The sequence below is a fragment of the Muscardinus avellanarius genome, assembly GCF_963383645.1.
Source record: "Muscardinus avellanarius genome assembly, chromosome: 14".
Lineage (NCBI taxonomy): Eukaryota > Metazoa > Chordata > Mammalia > Rodentia > Gliridae > Muscardinus > Muscardinus avellanarius.
The window spans coordinates 6,819,738-6,839,683 of record NC_137800.1 but is presented as its reverse complement, the minus strand read 5'-3'; the positions used below and the strand labels follow the sequence as shown (position 1 = coordinate 6,839,683).

Here is a 19,946-nt window from a genome sequence, read left to right as displayed (position 1 = left end):
GGGATGAAGAGGAAATTAGAGGGAAATACACCCAAGGGTAGATGAACAAGCCAAAGTGGTCGAGCTCCCAAGGGGATCGTGGGGCTAGCATGGAGCCCCAGACCTGGGCAGCCCACAGCTGGCACTTGGCCACCAAAGACGATGACCGCCGTGAGTGGCCTCACCTTCCCTGTCTCTGCAGAGTACGGGGCTCAGGAGGAGCAGAGCGCTTGGCCGCTGAGTGGGATAACAGGGATGTTCCCTAAGTAGGCACCTCTGCCCATGGCCGGCTCCCAAGTGGCTGGGTGTGACCACAGGCTGCACCCTGGCTGGGCAGAGCTGGCCCGGCTGGTCCTCACCACAACTTAAGTGTGCTTGGCTCCATCTTGCTTCCTAGAATGGAGACCAGGGAGTGTCCCAGGGGACACTGCCAGGGAGGGGTTGAGACACACTGCAATGCCAGCTAGCAACACATGGGACCCAGAAGACCCGAACAAGGGAGGAGCTTGGGCTTCACAACTGATATATATATGTAAAGGGGTAAGAAGGAGAAGCCTCTTTGAATAATAATTTAAAAAGCTCCACAAACAAACAAAAAGTCCTCAGTTTCTGAACTTCTGTTAAGAATAGTTCAGTGTGAGTTCTTGCACCCTAAGCAGTTATATCTGGATTTTTTAAAATTGTAACTACACACAACAAAGACTAACCGTTTACTTAAAATATTGTGTGTATGTGTATATATAGGTATATATATACTTCTCTATATATATTTGTGTGGAGATATTTTTCTTTTTCTTTTTTATAATTTTTTTTCTTTTCCTTTTTTTTTTGTGCCCAAGTACAGATACAATGGTCTTGAAATGATGCCCCAGAACACAAATCGTCTTTAAAAAGAACAATACTTAAAAAAAAAATCCCAGAAATTTTACAAATGGTTGAACATACAACACCTCCAGAAATTCAACTGGATACAGTGAGAAAAACCAAATCCTCCCCAGATGCCACGGTTGCTAGATCTGCACTGCTGCCGGTGGAGACCGCTCTCTGGGGAGGGGTCTCCACACGGGAGCGGCAGACCCCACTCTCACCTCGGCCTGGAGCCGCCCTCTGCTGATTACAGCAACATCTGCTTCACATCGGTTTTGTGTATTTCTGGCAAGACCTTACAGCAAAGACACATGCTTGTGCTGTGGGCACACACATGTACAAACACACACATGCACGCACACACACACACACACACACACACACACACCACATACACACATGCGCAAATTTCTCACACAACCCAGATGCACCAGATGAGCTGAGTGATCTTCAGCCAACCACATTGACAGAAGCACCAAACAGTCTTTGAAATGGGTCAGTTATTACAATTTGATTTTTTATGGATATATATATTTTTCTAGTTTTCCTCTTAGTGTTATGTTTTTTTTTTAAAAAAAAAAAGAAAGAAAGAAAGAAAAGGAAAAAAAAAAAAGCACAAATGAAAAAAATGAAGATTTTTTTCCAGATCAGTTTAAGGCTTCCCACCGAATGGAAACGGAGACCTTACACGCTATCACATGTGACAAATGGGTACCATTCTCAGCCTTAAAATGATGGAAGAGATCATCATTACCAGTCACGGGTTAAGTATTGTGCCTTGTTTTTGATGTCATTCTTTTTGCTACTATGCTGAGTTTTATTATTACTGATTCTTGCTGATGGCATATATGGAAATCTCCTCGGATTGGCCTCAGAATTTCTTGACCTTGCCAAATTATTAGGGCGGCTTTTCATTTTGTTCTATTTTTCTTTTTGCCAGGGAACAAATGTAATTCTTGCTAGGTGAATGCTAACTGGCACATAGTCAGCCTTCAAGTAGCTCTTCTGGCCATTTGAGATCCAAATAGCCCTTTAGCTTCTAGAAGGCTCTGCAAAGTGGGGGCAGGGACAAGAGAGGAAGGGGGAAGATAGAGGGACAGGCTTCTATGCTTTTGCTTTGGGTAAATTTGATTTCCTCAATACAAATAATCAGAGAGCTAGGAAGAGAGATTGCTTTGTATTGTATTTGTTGGTTGTTTTTTGTTTGTTTGTTTCATTTGATTATTTAATTTTCCCTCTCCTGGTACAAAAATCACCAGAGAGTTTTGCTTGAGAAAACATGACAGTACTTAATGAAACTCAGCACCTAAGGGCATAAGGCAGCTGAAGGTTTGTTTGTTTGTTTGTTGTTTGTTTGTTTGCGTTTTATTTTGTTTTGATTTGTTCTTTCAATCAGCACCAATCCCATTAATGATCTACACTTGGTGTAAGGTATAAAACTGTTTTTTTCTTTTGGAGTGGAGACGACGCCTCCTTCTCCACCCTATTAACCATAGTGTGGGATTTTTCAATACTGTTTCTTATGTGTAAAAAACAAAAGAAAGGTCTTCTTTTTGTTTTTACTTACAAAACATAGAGAATATCTTTGTGTACATATAGCGACTGGAAAGAAAGCTTATCTGAAGGGGACGTGACTTATTCGGTTTTTTTTGTTTTTTTTTTTGGAGTGGTGGTGTTGGTGTTGGTGTTGGTGGTGGTGGTTTGGGTATTGGGGGAAGGGAGGGTTATATTTCTTGCAAGCGGCTTTGACCGCAAACCCAGCTTAAGGTCCCCTTCTCAACTCGGGTGGCGGTGCTATTAGAGTGAGGACTCATACTGTAGCAGCTCATAGAGAAGCGGCCCGTCTCGATAGCGGATGCCTACTGCCGTGGGGGTGACATACTGCAGGATGTTAATAGTCCTTCTCAGCCTCCTGTCCACAAAATGAGCATCCCAAGCTGGGTACCTCTTTCTTGGCATGTCAATCTTAATGAGGGGCCCTTCTGGGTGGTAAGGACGCCCCGACGGGGTAGAGGGCACCATGGGTCTCACTTGGAAAACGGGCAAGCAAGTGTCAGCCGTGAGATCCTCCTGTTGTTCCGTCACGGCTCTGGTGGGCGTGACCTGGGTCCCCCGGTACCCAGGGGTCTGAGGTGCCATGGGCTCAATATCGGGGGGCAAAGGGATGCCCCAGAGCAGCTCGGCACAACAGGAGCTGGCAAAGATCTTAGCCCGTGGCCCCATGGGGTGCAGCACTCCATAGTATAAGAGCATCAACGTGATCCCGGCCACAAAGCTAACAAAGACACAACACAGTGCTGGCACCGCGTAGGAGTCAGTGGTCTCCGGGTTTCTGTAAAAATACCAAAGGAACGTCAAGGCAGCGTTCTCGGTCAAGACTATCGTGTAATATGCAAACATTCGATATCGAGTCCGCCCTTCCTTGACGTTAAACCAGCAGAAAATGTACACAATCCCTACCACCATGTTGAAGAGGATCTCCTCCCACTTGGACATGCAGAAGTCTGTCCCGCCATGGATGATCCAGAAGGCCATGGCGCACCAGTGCACCACCACGAAGATCCCGAAGTAGAGCTGGAAGATGGAAGCAAAGAGGGCAAAAGAAATAACTCGGGATGAGATGGTGAAGAGGCGCCAGAAGAGGTGGATGAGGGCCCCTCTGTAGCTCATGCTCTTCTTGTCGTCCCTGGAGTCCCGCAGCAGCTTGTGATAGGAGGCTAGCACCCAAGCCAGGGACATCAGGGAAGTCACAGAGGAGACACCTGCCGGAAAGACACAAACCCACACAGTCAAAACCTTGGATATCAACCGCAGGGCCCAGCGGGGCTGCCGGCCGAGGAGATGCCCACACGCACCGCGATCTAAAGGAGGAGGGAGAAAGAAAAACAGAGTAAGGAACCGGACCGGCATCCCAGCCGCTTCCCACACTGGCAGCGTTGGGAATCTAGTTTCACTCCCCCCCCCAACCCTCCCACCCTGTTTGGGATTTCAGGAGCTTTGTGGCTCAGGAGTGAAGCCGAAGCTGCTGTGTTTGGAATTGGGGCCGCATCTGCAGCAGTCAGGGCTGCACGTGTTCTATCTCAAGGGATCCTTCGTTGCGTGTGGATGCGTGGCTGGCATCGGTATCCCTTGTCCTCTGTAGCCCGTGCTCCCAGAGGAGCCCGCGACACAGGCCGCCAATTGTGGAGAGGAGTGGCATTCTCCCCAGCTCAAGCCCTTGACCGTCTTCCCCTGCTAAGGTTCTGGAATGTTCTCATGCCCATCTTCCTCTTACTCAAGGACCCTGGGAGCCTTTCCTGAGCCTTCTTCCACATGGCTCCTCCCCATCTACCACCCAAGGCCACCAGACCAAAGACCCCCTTGAGCCATCCACTTCTCTCCCTTCTGTTGTCTCTCAGCCTCTGCAACCCTCCTGTTTGCTCCAACCAATGCCTGCTCCAATTCTCCCAGCCCTGGGCTTGCGAGGCTGTCCTCTGCCTTCCCTCGCAGTTCAGCTTTGGGGAGCCCCTTCCCCTTACTGTTATGGCGAGGTGTCAACGGCTTCTGTATTCTGTCCCCTGCATTTTCCCTGACCCAGTAAACCAAGGTTCAGAGAGTTTGAATGAGTCCGACCCCAAGTGATACTTGAATCGCTGTCAGGCAATTTTCTTTCTTTCTTTCTTTCTTTCTTTCTTTCTTTCTTTCTTTCTTTTCTTTTCTTTTTTTTTTTTTGCGGGTCTGGGGGTGGAACCCAGGGGCATTTGATCTCCAAGCTACACCCCCTGCCCTATTTTTTTCTATTCTTTATTTTGAAACTGGGTCTCACTGAGTTGCAGAGGGCCTCACTAAGTAGCTGAGACTGTCCGCGAACCAAGATCCTCCAGGTCTCAGCCTCCCGAATGCTGGGATTACAAGCGTGCGCCACCACGCCCGGCAAGGCAATTTTATTTCTAACTCTGCCTACGGAATATTTGTAGCTCAGTCAAATGAAACACCATCGATGGTTCCTGGCCTCTGCAGATCCACCGTGAACAAGCACTCATGGCGCTTTGCTGCTGTGTAGTCTCCTCCCAAGCAAGGTCCTGCCCCCGCTCATCTCCCCGAGCATGGCTTCATTCAATGCACCGAGCGCCTCTCTTGCTGCTCCTTTTGCCCCAAACTTCAGAACTAAATGCACCAGAGGCCAGAATGTTGTCCCATTGGTAAGCATCCTCTCGCTCCCTCCCAGAGCATGATTCCCCTAAAGTCAACGTTATTTGTTCATTTTTCTTTCCTCTTAAGCAGGTTGGATGGATTTGGGAGCCCCTTACATCCAGAAGCTAATTAAGCTGCCCCAGACCCTCCTTACCCTGCTTCTCTCTCCAGGTCCCTGCCCACCTCCTGCAACCATCCCAGCCTCAAAGCAGAATCAAAGTCCTGCCACTTGACAGACCCAGCATTCACACGCCCCAGCCCACCTCACAGGCCCCCGCCCCTCAGCCCAGGTCCCTGCTCTGCTCTCAGATTGCAGGACAGTATGGTGCCATAACCACACAGTACGTTGGCCCAGGCAGAGAAAACACCGGACAGTCCACACTGTGGACACCACAACGTGTGCTGCGTTTATAATAACAACCCATATTCAAAACAACCAGGAGAGGTGAGACACGATGCCAGTCTTTCCGTGGAAACCAGTCTGGAAAAGGCCTTATGAGCAGCCATGCGGTTTCCCCACTTCTCTGGAAAGTTCTGCAGGAGACCTTCACATATCTCGCCTGTGCGTGGCACACAGGGCTTCTCCTGCGTCTCCCAGGTGGCGCATGGTTCCTGGGCTAAGCTGGTGAAGACCAACTGTGTTCATGCCATTCGGTTAGGACAGGGAGCAGAAGAGGTTCTATTAGGATCGACGTGACTTAGATGTGGGTTTCTAGGGGGCAGGAAACATGTAGTTACATCTTGGCAGGCTTTACAAGACTGATTCCCAGTGCTGAGACACCCTCAGAACGTTCCTCCCAGGCACTCTTGTGACTCCACCGCCCTCCAGCTCAACTCATCCTCCATATTCATCGTGTCGCATCTGGTGGGAAGTGTCAACCCCTGGAAGCCGCACAGGAAGAAGGCTTGATTCGGGGCTTCCCTCTAATAAAGCAAGACCTATTGATGTCTCTTTTACTTTCCACCCAGGAAAACATGAGTGTTGAGCTCATAGAGCAAGAAAAAGCAGCTTGGCTTTTGCAGGAGCGTGGTCTAATTTGGTTTAATTCTGAGTGTGTTTTTTTATAAACTTTTATGAGTGCACTGCAGTTATAGCGTTCAGTGTGGTTATAGGTTCAGTGTGGTGCAGACGTACATGCACACAGCTGTCGGTGCACGTCCCTCCAGATCCCTCCCACGGTGCCCTCTCCCCTTCCTGCACACGATGGTAGGGCCACTAAGTACCTTCGTCCCCTGCCATAGCACTATTTGAACTCTTTCCTTCCTCAGCCCTCCTTTTTCCCCTCTTCCACCCTCCCTCAATAGCCCTCCACCATTCTACCAGCCTCTCTCCGTGTTTATCCAAAGCCCCTTCTGTTTCCTATTTTCTCTTAACTTCCACATATGAGAAAAGACATATAACCCCTGACTAGCTGATTTCACTTGGCATAACAGTCTCTCATTCCATCCATTTTCCTGCAAATGATATAATTTTGTTCTTCTTTACAGCTGAGAAGAATTCCATTGTGTGTAGACACCACATTTTCTTTGTCCGTTCACCTGTTGATGGGCACCTGGGCTGGTTCCACAGTTTGGCTGCTGTGGTTTGCCACTGTGTGTCAGGGTGCGCTTCTGAATCGACTCGGGGCGCCAGAACAGGACAGTCTTCAGCCTTTTGTTCTAACTGCACTGTCTGTGTGCTGTGACATTAGCCCCATGCGTGTGGAATCCAAGCCAACAGGAATCTGAGTGCATGCAATCACCAGTAGCCAAGCCAAACACAGTTCTTCGTGTCCCACCTGTGGGCCTCCTGTGTCCATCCAGCTTTGTCGCTGGGGGTCTCAGGACTGGTCTGTTCTTTCCTCCTTCTAGGGTGTGGCTGAAAACTCCCTCCTCTTAGCTGACCAGGCACCGCCTTGGTTCTTGGCTAGGCTTCTAGATCCTCTCTTTAGCGTATGGCTCAAACTTTCCCCGAATACTGGAAGACGCCACAAGGAGGGCTTGGGAAGTGGTCACATGGAAGGCTGGGACGCTGAGCACGGGGCCGGTGCTGACCTGCTGGGGCCATCGACGGTCCAGCCTCTCTGCCTCGTCTGTGGCTGACTTGGTAAAGTAGGTTCAACCTCCACTCGCTGTGTCCAAGGGGAGCTTCCTAACCACAAAGTGCAGCCTGCTCACCCCACAGGAAGCAGAGGACAGGTGCCGGGGTGGAGAGGGGCCTCATGCTCCTCTCTCTGTCAGCAGCAGGGGTTCATGTAGGAAGGGGCCTTCCTGCAGGGGCCCAACCCTCACAATGGCCACCCTCCTGTTCACAGCCTTGCCAATGAACTTTCTGTTCTACCCGAGGCTTTCTGCACTTTTTTTTTTTGGTTCAGAGTCAGTGCTGCTAGAGGACTAAGTCTATCCATAGAGGAGACCAGAAAGCCAGGCCAACTCCAGGCCCCCTTGGGAAACTGGATTTTCCCTCACTGCTCCCACCAGAGAGTGCCCACCCTCACTGATGCCCTCAGAGCCCTGGGGACCGAAGACATGAGCAGCACTCGGGGCTGTCTTCAGCCCAGCCCCAAGGGACTTGCCTGGACCTGGCTGGCACATCGGCCACACTGATGTCCAGCTGATGGACTAAACGTCCTTTGCTGAGCCACCTCCACATCTTTTCCCTGGACAAGGCCTGTGGAGTCACCGACCCATAGGACTAAAAGTTCAGCTCCCTGGAGGGCCATCAGGAGGGCGCCTGGGCAGCCCGCTAACTCTGGGGGCTCCATAAAGAGAGAAGATGGGATCGGTGCTCTGAAATCCCCCTGTCTGTGCCTGGCCGATCCAGGGAATGCAGGGGTGACTCGGGAGCCCACACAGCGCTAGAGCAGCCTGTTAGCGATGACCTGCTCCTGGGCTCTGTTTCACCCGCTCCCAGTTCCTACACTGGGGTCTTAACCCCTGTACCTTAAGATGTGGAAACAGAGTCTTTTCAGAGGTAGTTAAGATGGGTTACCCTAACCAATCTGACTGGCATCCTTTTAAAAAAGGAAGTTTAAGCTGGGTGTGGTGGCACATGCCTGTAATCCTAGTACTTGGGCGACTGAGCTAGAAGGATCATGGGTTCTAGGTCAGCCTCAGCAACCTAGTGAGACCCTGTTTCAAAACAAAACAAGAAAATAAAATAGGGCTGGGGGTGTAGCTCAGAAGTAGAATGCACCTGGGCTCAATCCCCGGTAACCACACACACACACACACACACACACACACACACACACACACACGGGGCACATGTGCGAGGGTAGCAGCTGCAAACAAGGGAGAAGGGCCCCAGGAGGAACCAACCCGGGGACAGGACACCTTGATTTTGCACTTCAGCCTCCAGACTGGGAGGAGAGCAGTCGGCTGTTGAAGCAGCCCTGGGAAACTCATGTAGTTCTCTACTTAATCTTGTTTATTAAATAAAGAACCCTCCCCCCAATATGTCTACCAAGAGACAGAGCAGGATTTCTTTCTTTCTTTCTTTTGGTGGTACTGGGGTTCCTGGCAGCCCTTCTACCTTCGGGCTACACTCCCAGACCTATTTTATATTTTTTATTTATTTGGAAACAAGGTCTCTCAAGTCAGCGAGACTGACTACGAATCTGCACGATCTTCCTGTCTCTGCCTCCCAAGTGCGGGGATTACAAGTGTGTGCCACCACACTTGGCCAAAAGCAGGGTTTAAAATCATGGTCCTGCTCTAGGGACCTTAAGAGTAACCACTGTACACCGGGCATGGGGGCGCACGCTCGTCATCCCAGCATTTGGGAGGCTGAGACAGGAGGATCATGATTCCTGGCCAGACTCAGCTACTTAGTGAGGCCCTTTGCAACTCAATGAGACCCTGTTTCGAAATAAAGAATAAAAAATAAGGCTGGGGTGTAGCTCAGAGGTAGAATGCCCCTGGGTTCCATCCCCAGTACCACAGAAGAAGGAGGAGGAGGAGGAGGAGGAGGAGGAGGAGGAGGAGGAGGAGGAGAAGAAAAGTAACTACTGTGCCCCAGTCCCCGGGATGCTGGTTTGGGAGAGGCTGGGCAGGAAGATAAAGAAGCTGGGAAGGACTTGAATCTTGCAGGCGTGGATGGGAAGCGTGGGAGCTGTGGGAATCTGCGAGGCCCTCGATTCTTGCGATGAAATCCACATTTGAATTCTACGCAGCCTTCCCTAGGAGAGTAACATTCAAGCCACAGAGAAAGAGGGGACTTCAGTAGAATGAGCTACCGTCACCATCCTGGCATTTGGTGGTTAATTCTCAAAGGCCCGCAGGGGACTCCATTACCCAAGAGGCGACGTAGGCTGTTCCTTCTGCAGCACTTGGAAGGTTTCTGTCTTGCCCGAGGTCAACCCCAACATTGACGAAGTCTCCCAAGCCAGACCCCAGCCCACAGGGCCCCGTGAGACCCCCGGGCAATGCCGGGCCAGGCCTGGGTGAACTGTGACTCCCTCCCACTTACAGTTTGGTCACTTTGTGCACGCCAAAGGGCACACTAGGAATTGTTGAAATCTTCGTGTTCAGCAATGACAAGTTCTGGGCCGCGACCTTCACAACTCACTCCGTTTCCCTAATGCAGATCAGCAGCTGGGATGTGCGGTTTGTCCACAGAACTGACCTGAGTCTGGCCTGGTCACCTGGGAAACTGCTGAGCTGGACCCTTCTGGAAGAGACTGTGCTGGCGCAGGATTGGAGAGAAGGCCTTCAGGCTCTGACCGCTGGCCTGGGAGTCTCAGGACCCACAAGTGTAATGACCACACTGTTACGGTTTAGATCTGAAGCATCCCCCAGAAAAGCTCATGTGTTGGCCGTAGAGCAAGGTTAGAGGTGGGTTGCTGGAGGAGGTGGGTCCCAGAGGGCGGGGCCTCCAGCACCGTCTCTGTCCCTGGCAGATTCCTGTTTCTGTGCTTCCCACTGTGATGAGCTGAGCGCCTTCCTCTACCATGTCCCACCACGTGGAGCTTCTGTCTTGGAGCCAGCCAACCATGAACGGAACCTCTGAAACCATAAGCCCAAATAAACCTTTCCTCTTCTAAGCTGCTCTTGTCGGGTATTCTGGTCATGGGGATGCAAAAGCTACTAAGACAAACGCCTTGTGGCCTGCTGGGTGGAGCAGCAGGGAGGGTTCAACTTGGTCTCGATGGCATACTCAAGGGCCACTGCCACTTTAACTTGGACCAGCTGGGGAACAGAGCAAAAAGTGTGAGCATGGGTATCCCACCTAGTGAGCCACACAGTCACAGGGTTCCTGGGGAAGGATGCGACTCAAATCTGGATGAAGCCGATGAGAGGTGAGGAAGTGCCAGGCAGGAGGAGGGCCTAGGGCAGCAGGGCGCCCAGACACCCAGGAGGCGGAGACCTCAAGATCAGGCAGGGCCGCCACCCAGGGCGGCCGGGCCGAGCATCACCGACACATTAGCAGAAAGGAGCCCAAAGGAGGAAGGAGAGCGGCAGAGCTCCTGCAGGAGAGGTTAGCGCCGCGCAGAAGGGACGTGCTGGTGAGCCACGGCAGTGCCTAGAGATGCCTAGCAAGCCGCTTCCCAGCAAGAGCCCCTGGCAGCCTCTTCTGCCCTTCTGTCCTCTGCACCCAGCCCCAGAGCCAAACCACATGATAGGAAGCCACTTGAAGGAGAGGGGACTCGGGGGCACTGAGCGCAGAGCAGGGGCTGAGAGGAGGCCGGGCCACACGTGGGCCCCCAGCCCCCAGCTCCCTCTCCCTGAGCTCCTCCCATCAGCAGGGGCCACAGTCAGGTATCTCCAGGCTATGGAGAACAGCGCTGCACCTGCTCCTGATGCCATCCCGCCTGCCTCTTTGCAACCTTCCTGAGGACCGGCCCATGGCTCCCTTCCTTCTCCCTCCCTGTCCCCAACCCCAGCTGCAAGCTCACACAAAGGCGGCCAGCCAGCCCCCAAGTGAGGCCTGCATTGCTGGAGGGGTGGACGGGAGCAGCCTGGCTGTGCACGACACTGGGGCCTGGGATCCGCGCTGCCATCCAGACTGAACTGCCCCTGCTTCTCCTCCTGCTGGCCTGGGCTTGTGACCACGGCTCTCCAACCTGGGCACACTGCCCCATGGCACAGATGAGGAAAGCGGACCTGAGATAAAGGGACTTAGGTGTGGTCACAGCCCCGTGCCAACACCGCGCACCTGCACAGTGGCCTGGGCCTGCTCCCGACCGGTGGTCTCCTAGAGGTTCCTCCAAACAGGCACACGCTTAGCTGGGCACTTGTCCATCTGCCTGTTAAGGACAGTGTCTGCCTCTCAGCCTGGCCTCCTCCTGCCGGCCTTTGACACCAGTGCTGGGGCGAGGAAGGGCGTCCCCTGCTGGGCCAGTTCCTGCTTTGTATTTTCCCTACAAGTTCCTTTTAGCGGCAATCTTCCTGCACCATCCTATCAAAATCACCCCTATCTTCCTACAGTCTTTTTAAAGAGCTCAGTCCCTTCTTGTAAACATTTCCAGAAAAAGATGTCCCCACCACCCCTCCAAGCACACCCCTCTGTCTCCTTCCTGGCTTTTGGCCAGTTGACCTGCAAGGAAGGTGTGGGGCAGAGGCACTTTTTTCTCCAGGAACCCAAGGTGGCAGGAAATGGGCACAGAGATGTTAAGAGACTTGGCCAAGGTCACACCGTTGGTGAGGGAGCTGTTGACTGAAGTGTGGGGCCAAGGTCAGAGAGAGTGGGCGCTGCAGCCACCAATGGCTAAAATGTCAGAGATTTCTAGGCTGGCTAACGTCACACTGAAGGCTTAAGGTTGGCAGGGTGGGAATATTTACACCATGAAAATTGGCAAGTGCTACCAAGCAGGGCTCACCCAGTCCTGCCCAGGACTGTGGTTCCACACTTACCAGCCCACCACTGGTCAGGATCAACCGCCCCTTCTAGAAATCTTGGTGAGTATCTAGGAAAATTAGAAGGGCCTGGCCCCATCATCCTGGTATGTTGTGGGAAAGACAGGTGCTACCTCTAGTAATCTGGCTATCAGTCAGGACTGACTGCACCCCTTAAGTCACACAGGAAAGCCACAAAACAAGCAATCTCCTTTTAAACCTTCACGGAAAGTACATTCACAGTAAATAATTCCAGGTGTCCTCAGAACGTAACCTTTCACAAGCACAACACACTCATTTTCCTCCCACCATTTCTTTTCTCTTTCTTTCTTCTTTCTTTCTTTCTTTCTTTCTTTCTTTCTTTCTTTCTTTCTTTCTTTTTTGGTGGTACTGCGGTTCCTGGAAACCCTTCTACCTCCGGGCTACACTCCCAGACACCTATTTTTTATATTTTTATTTGGAAATAGGGTCTCTTAAGCTAGCAAAGCTGGCTTTGAACCTGCGCTATCCTCCTGTCTCTGCCTCCCAAGAGCGGGGATTACAAGCGTGCACCACCACACCTGGTGTTTTTTTTTTTTTCTTTTCTTTTTTTTTTCTTTTTTTGTGCAATACTGGGGATGGAACCCAAGGACATTCTACCTCCGAGCTCTACCCCCAGCCCTATATTTTATTCTTTATTTTGAAACAGGGTCTCACTAAGTTGCAGAGGCCTCAGTAAGTAGCTGAGGCTGATCGTGAACTACAATCCTCCTGTCTCAGCCTCCCAAGTACTGTGATTACAAGTGTGGGCCACCACGCCCAGCTATTCCTCCCATTTCTGTTTCTTGAGAGGCTGTGGTCCCCTGAGGTTCTCACATGGGGTAATCTATGGAACCCAGACACTTCCAGACGGGCCCTCAGGAAGGGCGAGAGGGTGTGAGACGGCGTCCACCATCTGTGGCCTAACCCTCAGGCCTGACGCATCTGTGGGGTTAGGAAACCTCCACAGCTGAGCAAAGTGAAATGGGGTCCACACAGGAAGGAGGACTGGGGGCTCAGGGAAGCTGAAAGAAAAGTGCTTCAACACAGGGAGAAGGTCGGAGGCAGACAGAATCTGAATCTGACCCCTGTGTGGGTAGTTTCTATTGTACAGCATCATGTCTTATCAGTTACACACATGTCTCTTTCTTGGCTCTGCGTCTTGCATATCGCATCATCTGCTAAATTTCTAATAAGTTTTCAATAACAAGAATTCTTCTTTTTTCTTGAATGGCTGCTTGGGCCCAGACTCTGAGCTAGACACTTGACCCAGACTAACTCCATTATTCTTCCTGACGAAACTCTCTGAGGCAGTTTTAAGACGGGGAGACTGATGCTCATAGGCTAAGTTTTTTTTTTTTCTTATCAAGTAGTTAGAAAGTTGCAGAAATAGATTTGGAACATAGACTCGCCTGAATCCAAAACTCAATTTTTTTTTTTTTTTTATTCCTAGGAAAGTTCTATCTCCCCATCTTCACCTGCAAAATAATGAATATGCATTCAGGTTTATCCGTGGTTCCTTATCAGTTTGGTTACTGCATGCCAGCCCCTCTGATCCTCTGAGTGATGACAAAGTCATGGTTGTGTCCCTGCAAAACAGAGGACCCAGCCCAGGAGGCCCTGAGTGTTCAGGCAGCTTTGGAGATAGAGACGCTGTTCTGTCCTTCTTGCCTGGATTTTGAAACAGCCTCCTTGCTAGTCTCCCTGAATCTGCCCATGTCCCGGCACACTATTCACACTGTGGCAGATGAGGTGGTAAAGCCAAAGTCTGTCCCAACATGAGGCTCCCTGTGCCCAGGACACTGCCAGTAGGCACCTGCTCTCCTGCCTTTCTCAGAGAAAGGATCTGCCTTCCCCTTCTGCTGCATCCAGGTGTGGCTGTGACTTGCTTTGTCCAGTGACGCTGGAGCAGAAGTCCGTGTGGCCCTGCCAGGTGGAATGGCCTGCTGGCGAGCTCGCAAAAGGGCAGCTCCACAGTGACCCTGAAATCACGTGCAGTGAACACAAAGGAAGCTGAAGCTGCCTGAGGTCCCTGCTTTCTAAGCTCTGCACGGCTGGTCTGTCCTGGCCACTCCAGTAAAAACCACAGTCCTAAAAGCATCTTCAGAGCCCCACACGATGTGGGCTGCCTCACTGCACGTGGAGCCTGCTGATCCCCTGCTCCGCCTACCGGGAGTCTCCATTTCCAACAAGCTCTGATCTAAACTCCTTCAGTGGCATCGAAGCCGGCATCCAGGTCCTTTCTGAGTTCTCTCCTGGAGGACGCTCCTCCAGCTCCTCCAGGCACGCTCCCATGCCTGTGTATTCACACTGGCTAGTCTCTACCTGAAGAGCTCTTCCCAAGAGCCACACATTGGCCCCCAAATGTCACCTCACTGAAACCTTGGCCAGGCCATCTCTGACCACTGTGCGTAAAAATGGAACCTCCTAAGGGGGATGGAAGGGGAAGAGGGTAGTTCCCTAATATACATCACATATATTCACAAACATATCAAAGTCAGTCACTAAGCCAAACCTGAGAAGGAGGGAGGAGGAGGGAACGGGGTGGGAACTGGGGAAGGGCTAAATGAGCGATGTGTGCACGCACGCCTCCAGCATCTTGTGCTCCATTAACATGTCTGACTACAATGCACCATTAAAAAATTTAAAAAAGAAAAGATGCCACCTCCACCCACAACTGTCCTCCCTCTCCTGCTCCGCTCTTCACCCTGGCATGTCCCAACAACCTGGATATGCCAAATCTCCTACTTGTGACTTCTGGTCTTTTGGTTTCTATGTCCCCAAATGGCTCCCCTGCAGCTTTGGTCTGGTCTTTCTGGAATTACATGCAAGTCTGTGTAAGTGCTCTTCTGGGGAGGAGTCCATAGCTATCCTGGGATTCTGGAGCAGGTGTCCAGGGGCAGGGTCGTGACCCCTCCCCACCCCCAATGTGACCCTTTCCCGACCCTCCCCACACCTAGCCATCACAACTTCCCACGTCTCTCTGATTTGGAAAGGGCAGTTCCAGGGAGCCTCCATTTGTGGTTCTCCATCCATTAAGAAGAAAACTTTGGAAGCAGAAAACAGGGGAAAAAAGGAACTAACATTTTCTGAAGGTTTCTAATGCATCAGACATTGTGCCAAGTGCTTGGTGTACCATTTCTTTTAATCTTGACAATAAGTTCGTCAGAATGCCTATTAGTGACCCCATTTTGCAAAAAAAAAAAAAAAAAAAAAAAAGGTAACTGAGGCTCAGAGAAGTAAGAGGATACTTACTGTATCTTTTGAGCTGGGTATTGTGGCACATGATTGTAATCCCAGTACTTGGGAGGCCAAGACCAGAGGATCGCAGGTGCAAGCCCAGACCTGGCAACTTTGGGAGACCCTTAGTGACTTAGCGAGACCCTGTTTCAAATTTAAAAAGTAAAATAGGTCTGGGAGTGTATCTCAGAGGCAGAGTGCTCCTAGGTTCAATCTCCAGTGCCACACACATACAAAGGCATGTCTTTGTAATTAATAGTATGCACACTCTATTAGGCATGTTTTTGTTTGTTTGTTTGTGGGGTTTTTGTGTGGTACTACAAATTGAACCCAGGAACATTCTACCTCAGAGCTACACCTCCTGACCTTTTTTATTTTGAAACCAGGTATTGCTAAGTGCCTGAGGCTAGCTTTGAACCTATGATCCTCCGGTCTCAACATCCCAAATATTGGAATTACAGGTGTGCACCACCACACCTGAACAAAACCTATACTTTAAGGTAGTTAAATTAACAAGCTATTGGAGAGGGGGATTCATACTTAGTACACCCAGCTCCAAAGTCCCAAATGCCTTGGGCTTCAGTGGGAAAAGCATCAGTAAGTTCCTTCCCCAACAAACTCAAACGTGGTGCCTGAGGCCTGAGTCCGGGCCAGGCTTCTGGGCGCATGCTCAGGACTAGAAAGATCAGGCTGCTCACAGAGATGGGAGGACACCGAGCTCCTGAGTATTATTTTAGCTTGAGGCCAGAGCTTCCAGCTTCCTGACACAAGATGCTGGGTATCCCACCTACCTCCTCATCTGTAAAAAGGTGACAAGAACTGAAAACCCTTGTGAGGCTGCTGCAAGGATTGAAGGAGACAAGGCTGTGCAGGGCTGAGTTCCTACACAGCTCAGAGCAGACCAAGGTGCCCAGGGTGAACAGAGTCCCACAGCCCACCTACATGCAGCCTCTCTGTCTCTGCTCACACCATTTCTTCTACCTAGAGTAGTTTCCCCTGCCTTCCTGCTTGACCAGCTCCTGCTCATTTTCCAGGCTGAGCTCAGCTTTGCCTCTTCCCGGGAGCCCCGTCGGCTCCACAGTGGAGACCTCCTCTGAGCTCACCACTGCCTCGCCTAAGATGGCTGCTATTTTATAACCATGGTTTCTATAGACCGTTCCCCTCCCTCCTCTGGCTGCAGCTTCCCTTTACATAGAACTCACATGTATTCTTGAGGGTAGAGAAACTGTCCGACCCATTCCTGTAAGCTCCATGCCTGCAGAGTGCTCCCCATCAAATAATTCTTGAGCTGATGCCTCAAGGACATCTGACCACAGGATGCTGGCGACACGCCCGTCTCTGATTCCTGTCCTGAAATCCTCTCAGGTGAACAGAGCACAATGGCTCCCATTGTTCAGCTAAATCTACCTTTCATACTGTATTAGTTTCCTACGGCTGCTGCAACAAATGAGCACAAATTTATTGGTTGAAAACAGCCAAATCTCTCATCATGTGATTCAGGAAGATGGAGATGGATCAGCAGAGCTGGGTACCCGCTGGAGGCTCTTGGGAGAATCTGTTGTCTTGCTTTTTCAGCTTTTTGAGCTGCCTGCATCCCTCTGCTCATGGCCCCTCCCTTCACCTCCAAAGCTAGCATCTGTACATCTTTCTTTTGGCTTTCATTGTTATGGTGCCTCCTGTCCCTCTGATCCCCTGCTTCCTTTGTATCATGTCCAGCTGGGTAATAGGATAATCTCCCCATCTCAAAATTCTTAGCTTAGTTCATGCCTGCAAAGTCCCTTTGGCACATAACATGATATTTAGGGGTCCAGGTTAGGAAATAGACATGGAGGGTCACATTCAGCCAACACCATTCTCCATTGGGGGACAGTAAGCAACATCTGGAGATGTTTGATTCTCATAGCTTGGTACAGGTGCTATTGGCATGTAGGGGTGGAAACTGCTAAATATCCTGCTGTGCCCAGTACAGCTCCCCAGACAGAGTCCTCTGGCCCCAGATCCAACTGCATAGAGGTTGAGACACCTCACGACATAGTATCCCTACTCCCTTGGTGTCCTATACAAGTTAAACCAACTAAACCTAGCTGTGTCCAACATCTGGAGACTCAGGCTTGCCAAGGAGCTCCCCGGAGAAGTGGTGAAGAGTCAGAAAGAGGCCCATGAGGTACAGACGCAGGGACCTCAAGAAGCAGAGAGAAAGAATCTCTCCCCATCTGATAAAGTGTGGCTGGTTCCTAAAGAAAGAATCACCAGCCCCCAAATGGGTTTCTCCTGAAGCAGAAAAATGTAACCAATACCACAGGGGCTTTAATGACACCAAGACACTTCTGAGCAGCCCACAGAGGGCTCGTGGCCACTCCAGGGACGTGGCAGACCTCAGAGAGATACCAGCCTTCCCTTCAAGGACAGCCAAGGTCAAACACCCACATTCCAAGGACCCAGCAAGAGAAAAGCCAACTCTAGCCTACGCCTCCCTTGTCTCTTCCTTCTAAGATGCTGTCAGAGATATCAAAATACCATCTTCTCAGCCATCTGGATGGAGGCAAGCTGTGGAGAGCCTAGAACAAACGTCAGCCACTCGGCTGGCATGGCATGGGGCTGTTGGCTGCCTGACTCCTGGTTGGCCGGGAGCGCCCTAGGAAGAGGGCTGTCCACTGTACCTGGAGAGCTCCAGAAAGTCCCTTCTTGTAGAGGTGCAAACAGCTGGCCAGGCCCTGTGGCTCCCAGAAGTGACAAGTCCAAACAGGGGCAATGGCATGCCCTGGGCAGATGGCTCTGCTGCGGCAGTGTTTGGGTCCAGCTGTGCGGTCTCAGGCAAGGGCCCTGCTGAGCCTCAGTCTACTGTTTGTGAACAGTGGGTAAAAATATAGACTTTGAATATGTAACAAATTATGAATGTAAAATGTGTAGGCAAATCTTTGGTTAAACACACACACATACCCCATATATACACACGCACTATTTATATACATAGTGCATACATATATAGATTATGTATATATAGAATGCATACAGAGAGCATAAACAGAGCTTCAGGAAGCTCAGTGAGCAACATCTTCCCTGTAGCTGGAAGTTCCTCTGAGCCTGAGAATCCTTTGTTGCCTCCAACATGAATAAAGCCTCATAATGGGAGAGCGCTACTGCCCGTGTCTCGCAGGGTCTTCCCACTTCCTCCTCCTCAGCGCCACAGCCGGAGGGCAGAGAGGGGCTTCGGGAGCGGCCGCCACCCTCCGGCACACTGCCGAGGCCCAGAGGAGATGAGAGCAGAGAGCTTGCCCCAAACCCCTCACAGAACACCAGCTCAGCTCAAGAGACTTGGGTGCTTCTGTGCGAGACAAGAAGGGAAGGACCTCACAGAGAGAGCTCTATGCCCCATGTTGGGCAGAGCTGAACTGTGAAGACAGGGGCCCCCGGACCTGTCCCCTGTGCCACGGGACACATACTGGGGTTACCCCATCCCCCTTTGCCTCCAGCTGCACCCCAAACACCTGAGGCTTCGTTTGACCAAGGCCTCTTCCCTCCCCTGCAAGACTCTTCCAGCTAGCTGCCAGCCCGGACCTCTCCTCCTGCACATCCTGGCTCTCCAGTCACCTCTGTGATGCCCTGGCTGCAGGGCTGGGAGCTGTGCATCTTCCTTGGTGTTTGTGATTCTCTAATAAATAAAACAAAATATTTGCTTTTTTCTTACTGTCACCTGTTTTTACAGGAAACCTGTGTTCCAAGAGGGTAGGGAGCTGCTTATTCTGATTCTCGTTGTATGCATCTGCAGCTCCTATGGCCATGCTAGGTGCATAATAGGTGATTAATGAGTCACTTCTAAAACAAATGGTCCGATTGCAATCACTGCTCAGGGTCTGAACTTGCCACCCTCAGGTCTTCCCTGGTAAAGCCACCTTGGTCACCTGTGCTTGGGAAGCTGCACCACGTCCCTCTTTGTCTGGCACAAACATTTCCAAATGGCCAATGGCCATTTTGTTTTTATTAACTGTGATGAAATCAATTTAGTTTGTTTTTCTCATATTTTTCTGCTGCTTTTAAGACCCTCCCTCTCTCCTGTTGTTAGGGGCAACCTGGGCCTGATTCAGACTAGACGGAGATGGTGGATGGGCTTCGATCTGTGTTTAAAAGCATGGCAAAGTCTGTTTCACAGCACAATATTTTCATTGACCTTGTACAGGGAGCCTTTGGAGCTAGGAGTTGCGTGGCCTGAGGACCCTGTGGGTAAGACACCAAGCGGATCCCTCATGCTGTTGCCACAAAAGGAGGAAAAGAAACAGAATTGGAGAGGGGCACTTCTGTGTTCTGGCCAGAGAAGGAGGTCGTGTCTTTAACACGCCTCTCTCCATTTCAGTGCTGGGCAAAGATGCCAGACAGCCAGGAGAAGGGGATGACAGGGAACTGCACCTTTGCCTGCATTTATCTACTTGTGACCAAGCCAAAGAAGGGCAGTGAGCATCCTGGAAGCCGAGACCAAATGTGGGCAGATTTATATTCCACTCAGTCTACGAGCCTGGAGCATTTGCCAGAGATGGTCCACCCCTGGACTGGCAGAGCGTGAGTCAGAATGGGGGCTTTCCTTGGCTGGGGTCCCATCTTACAGCACTGGCAAAGGGTTGGGGGACGCAGAAATGCCCTGTGAGCCTGGACAAGGTGATTCATTATCCAGTGCTATTTGATGCAGCGAGTTGGTTTTGCCAATAACAAATTTCACTTCTTGTTTATGGGGGGTATTCACCGCTCTGACATAAAGCACAGACACTCAACCTTCAACTCCCACAGCAAGACCACATGGCCTTCCAAGCAGCAACCTCGCCCTATCACCCTATTTTAACCCAAGGGATAAACGCAATGGT

General features: G+C 50.9%; 1 protein-coding gene across 1 annotated transcript in view; it reads right to left on the bottom strand.

Moving 5' to 3' along the window:
• Window positions 1-2,643: 2,643 nt before the first annotated feature.
• Window positions 2,644-19,946, bottom strand: part of XKR6 (XK related 6) — a gene marked incomplete at both ends in the record, with an annotated part of 234,654 nt that continues 217,351 nt past the window's right edge. Inside the window, one exon of the mRNA XM_080710778.1 lies at window positions 2,644-3,608. Within this exon, the coding sequence (XP_080566904.1) occupies window positions 2,644-3,608 (965 nt within the window). The remainder of the gene's footprint in view (window positions 3,609-19,946) is intronic.